The 5,375-nt window shown below is 36.6% G+C and overlaps 1 protein-coding gene across 1 annotated transcript in view; it reads right to left on the minus strand.

Moving 5' to 3' along the window:
• Window positions 1-5,375, minus strand: part of LOC107655457 (receptor-type tyrosine-protein phosphatase delta-like) — a 78,327-nt gene that overhangs the window by 22,578 nt on the left and 50,374 nt on the right. The window contains exons 14-16 of the mRNA XM_016442948.1: window positions 4,747-5,000; window positions 588-675; window positions 41-104 (exon numbers count right to left, since the gene is read on the minus strand). Coding sequence (XP_016298434.1) covers window positions 41-104; window positions 588-675; window positions 4,747-5,000 — 406 coding nt within the window. The remainder of the gene's footprint in view (window positions 1-40; window positions 105-587; window positions 676-4,746; window positions 5,001-5,375) is intronic.

Raw genomic sequence — 5,375 nt, forward strand, 5'->3', positions numbered from 1 at the left:
GTGTGTTTGTGTGTGAGAGTGTGTGTGTGTGTGTGCTCACACCCTCCTGGTTCACTGATCTGACAGCTTGTTAAGACTCTCACGCTCACATTCACCTGCACGACCTCCGACAGAAGAAAGTCAAAGCTCAGGATTTTCATACAATGTTCCACATCCAGCAGAAAGAGCGGAAACGCTGCTGAGACTGTATTTCATTAGCGGCGTCACTGACCGCTCAACACTCACACCAGTACAAACGGCCAACAGAACTACACTGCAAAAAATGATGTTCTTCCTTAGTATTTTTGTCTTGTTTTCTAGCACAAATATCTAAAAAATCTTGAATCAAGATGCGTTTACGTCACAGGTAAAATTATTTCATTCATAATCATAATGGACTGCGAACAGCTTGTTTTCTCCCAGTCCTTAAATTATCTGCCAATGGTCAGAAGAGCAGATGTTGTCCATTTTGTTGACAATTTTCAGGGAGATGTGAAAAGATCCCAATTGGTCAAATTCTTTTATGAGCAATCACAGATTCTGTAGATCTGCACCAGATCTCACACATAGCAATAATAATAATCAGAGAGATGTTAAATTAGTTCTACCTCCTCCAGGTCCATCTCGTCTGGGCTCTTCAGATGCCGGATCACTCCTCTGGCTCTCTTCAGAGGAACCACCACCACATAGATGTTCCTGCAGGAAAAAAATTAAAGCATCTGCCAAATGCATAAATGCAAATATATACTAAATGTGAGGCGTGTGAATTCAACGACTCGTTAATGATTCTTTTAGCACTTTTAAGGAAGCAAAAAACTATTTCTGTCTATATTATTACATTGCAAAAAACAGATTTTCCTACTCAGTATTTTTGTCCAAATATCTAAACATTTTTAAATCAGGATATATTTGCTGGATAAATAAAATGACAATTAGGTCTTAAGTCTTGTTTATTGGAAAATCGACCAAAACGAAGGGAATTCATGTTTAAAACAAGAAAATATATCTGTCAATACATTAAGAAAAAATCAATAATAATTCAAAGGGAAAATAAGTTTGTTTTTCTGACTCCATTGGCAGATATTTTTCTTGTTTTAAGCAAAAATTCACTTAAATTTGATACATGTTTTTTTACAAAAACAATATCAAAAGTAATTTTGCGTCTCAAGTACGAAAATTAACCATGGTTTTATTGTAGTAAAAGTGTAGTAACCATATTGATTACCATTTCTGTTACTGTCCTTTAGAGTAAATATCTGCTAGCTGGGAGGATGCATTCGTTTACTGATCCTGTCCTAGCTTTTACCGCTTTAAACGATGACTGAAACCTTGTATAATAGGCACTTCTCGTGTTTATTGCCATCTTACAGTGAATCACTTGTTGTATTCCTCAATTGTAAGTAGCTTTGGATAAAAGCATCTGCCAAATGAGTAAATGTAAATGTATAACAACAGTTTTACAACAATTACTGTGGCTAAAGTATGGTTAGTGTAGCAAAACCATGATTAATTTGGTGTAACTATAGTAACCATGGTTTTATTTGTAGTAAAACCATGGTTAATTTTCTTGAGGGAATGTATCTTGATTTAAAGGATGTTTGTACTGCAAAACAAGACAAAAAGACTGAGTAAGAATTTTTTTTGCAGCGTATTGTCTGTTTTCATATTTATTCTACACGGGTTTTTTCTTCAGATACGATGGTAAATAATGGCTTGTGGTTCAGTGACTCAGTGTAAATGATGTAACTGATTCATTGAGTGAACTGCTTGAGAATCATTTGTGTTTAATCAGCGAGGACGTGCTCTGTCGCTCTCGCTGCGTTCGGTTCACACAGATGAAGCATCATGCCCTTGGCTCACACATCACACATCTTCATGAGCTGCGGTGAGAACGGCTCGTGCTGTAAAGTGTGCGCGCTGCAGTTAGAGCGTTGCATTGGGAGCTGAAGTGATTTTCTTCCACAGGAAGCAGCCAGAAACACAAATCGACTGCGGCTCCGAATTATTCACAGCGCAGCGGCTGATGATTCCTGCACGTATGTGTGCGCACGTCATGCATGATTCATGCGTCCTCAGGTGTGTGTTTGAGCGTGCTGGAAGTGTGTGCGTCTGATGAAGCGTGCATGTAACGCAGAGTTCACACTGCACGACTATCTGGGGCACACTGCAAAAAATGATTTACTTTTTTAGCATTTTTGTTGTTTTCCAGTACAAATATCTGAACATTCTTGAATCAAGATGCATTTACTTGACAGGTGAAATGACTTAAGATTTTATGTCTTGTTTTCTCAAACAAAACGTTTTTGCTTAAAATGAGCAAAAATATCTGCCAATGGGGCAAGAAAAGTAATCTTAATTCAAAGGTTAAACAAGATTATTTTTCTTACCCCATTGGCAGATATTGGCTTTGGGGGCTGGAGCCCCTGCCATTTTTAAAAATTATTCAAAAGTGCCCCTCTCAGACAAATAGCAAATGATATTGTAGTCAATAAAACAAAATGCATTTGAATTATAAGTAACATGACAATGTGTGCAAAACAGTAACTAATCGCTCAGAAGTCGGGAAAATTCCTGTTTATTTTTGCATATCTGTCAATCTGAGGCGTTGCTATGGTGACTAGTCTGTTCGGAAAGCTGGGCTCTCGAGCCATATATGGTTCTTTCAGTGAGTGGGTTGACGGACGGGGAAAAAAATCATCATTAAAGCTAAATAAATAAATAAAATCCATATATTATATATTTTAAAATATTACACAATACATCAATTGCCCGTTTGTCATGTATAATACACCAACCAATCATGATCTGGCACAAGAAGTTCAAATTTCATTGGATGTGGAGCAGTCATTTCCCATTCTTATTCATAAATCGGTTGAAAAATACATGGACAGACGAGCTTACATTTGTGGAGCGATCTGGATCTTCGCTTTATCTTTATTTTATAAATCAAATTACATTGCTGAGAAAATGGATGCTAAATGACTACAAAAGCACTGCACAAAACCGTGCAGCACCAAAAGTCGCAATAATAAAGGTAAGAATCCGTGTATCATTCGATCATTCGTTTTTTGATTTAATATTGAAAGTAGAAAAATTAGAAAACGGCTCCTTTTTCGTTTTTTTCCAAAAATTGAAAACAGAGAATTCAGCTTAAATTTTCGTTTTTCGCTCAGGGGTAGAAAAATGAATTAACAGCTTGAATATTCGATTTCTACATGTGGGCGGGAATTAAACGCCCCTTTCTGCTGATTGGTCAGCCGAAGAGCAAACAGTGCCATCATCAGTTCTTCCGCAGTATCACGCAGCAGAATAATAGTCCTCCACTGCTGCAGTTGTATGGATTAATTACCCATTTTATTGCAACTACATTTCATATTTTTCTCATCAAACAGACTAATGAATAGCTCGACACAACTCATACCGGGGCAGAGTCTAGACAGGGCTTTCTTCTGTGTAGACCAGCGTTTATCATGATACATAGGCCTACTGTGATTTATTCCAAAGTGACTTATATGATGCATTTAACGTCAAATCATCTAAATGAAGCCTTTTAAAAGACGAGTATTCGCTGTGGTTCATGTTTGTGGCATGCAGCAGAAAGATGCTCAAGGAGACCGAGACACGCTAAAGCAGCGCATTCTGTTGTTCTCTTTATTTTTCAAAGGCATGACATTTTGTAGTTATTTTGAACGTAACGTTACACAATTAAAAATATACATTAAAATATATTTTGTACATATTGTATATATTGTAAAATCATTAAAATATGCTGATTTATTATCAGTGCTGGAAACTGTTTTGCTGCTTATTTTTATTTTTTTTTGGAACCTGTGATACTTTTTAGGGTTCACTGATAAATAAAAAGTTAAAAAACACAGCATTTATTCAAAATAGTGATGTTTTCTAACAATATAAATCTTAACTATCACTTTTCTATCAATTTAACAAATCCTTGCTGAATAAAAACTAACTTCTTTAAAAAAAAAAAATAAAAAAAAAATACTGACCTCAAGCTCATGAACGGTAGTGTATAACTGTATATTGTTACAAAAGTTTTATTTTAAATAAATGCTGTTCTTTTGTATCTTTTTATTCATCAAAGAATCCTAAAAAAAATATCACAGGTTTCCAACATGGATAATAAATCAGCATTGCATAAAATGTATTTGAAAGTATATTAAAATTTTGATCAAATAAATGCAGGCTTGATGACTAAAAGTGACTTCTTGCAAAAATATAAAATAGTAATGTATCTAAACTTCGACCTATATATGTGTTCCTGCAGCACAAAAGCAGTGTTAAGTCGCTGGGGTATATTTGTAGCAATAGCCAACAATACATTGTTTGGGTCAAAATGATCAATTTTTCTTTTATGCCAAAAATCATTAGGATATTAAGTAAAGATCATGTTCCAAGTTGTTAAGAACTTCATTTGAACAACTTTAAAGATGATTTTCTCAATATTTAGATTTTTTTGCACCCTCAGATTCCAGATTTTCAAATAGTTGTATCTCAGCCAAATATTGTCCTATCCTAACAAACCATACATCAGTGGAAAGCTTGTGTATTCAGCTTTCGAAAAATTGACCCTTATGACTGGTTTTGTGGTCCAGGGTCATATATATATATTTTTTACATTGCCCCTGTTTTACATCTGAGCCCCTGCCCCTGAGGAACTCTCTGCACATCTCTGGTCAGTGATTTCACAAAACCTGTCGGGAGTGAAGATCGTGCGGTGTGAAGCGTGCATGTAAGCGCTGCTCGCACCTGACGCTGCTCCTGGTGTCCAGCGAGGGCAGTATGATGGTGACCATGGCTTCGGTCTCTCGCGTGTGGTCCACCTCGGGCCGGCGGATGAGGATGGGAGGAGATGTCTTGGCGTGAATGCGGTGTCTGAGGCCGCCCATGTTCCCCTCAGGGCTGGTGATCTTGAAGTCGTAGCTGGTGTCCGGCTGCAGGTTTGGGATCACAGCCTTCCTCGGACGCGCGTCCACCTCCATCTTCTGCCGGTTGTACTCCACCTGAGAATGAAAGCAAAAATAACTGTCATAACAGATTTATTTAAACATGCATTAAATAATTAAGACATCACTAACAAGTAAAGTAAAATATAATGAGTATATAGCATTGATCTATACTAAAGATATATTATTAGATTATATAGATCAGTGGTATATAGTCTAATATTTTGCGAAATGCTCTTCTCTAGACTTAATTTCTCTAGCAAACTAACGAGCTGTTGACACTGATGATGACCTGCCTGAGGAAAATGAAATGCTGTTTTATTGACATCTTTCCACGGATGAAACACTGATTGAGCGATTACATCAAATGTTCATTCATGTTTATTTCACATTAAATCTAGTATCAAAGAGCGTCAAAAAGGCATTTATTGT

This window comes from Sinocyclocheilus anshuiensis, unplaced genomic scaffold, assembly GCF_001515605.1.
Source record: "Sinocyclocheilus anshuiensis isolate Anshui unplaced genomic scaffold, SAMN03320099.WGS_v1.1 scaffold1116, whole genome shotgun sequence".
In the NCBI taxonomy this organism is placed as follows: domain Eukaryota; kingdom Metazoa; phylum Chordata; class Actinopteri; order Cypriniformes; family Cyprinidae; genus Sinocyclocheilus; species Sinocyclocheilus anshuiensis.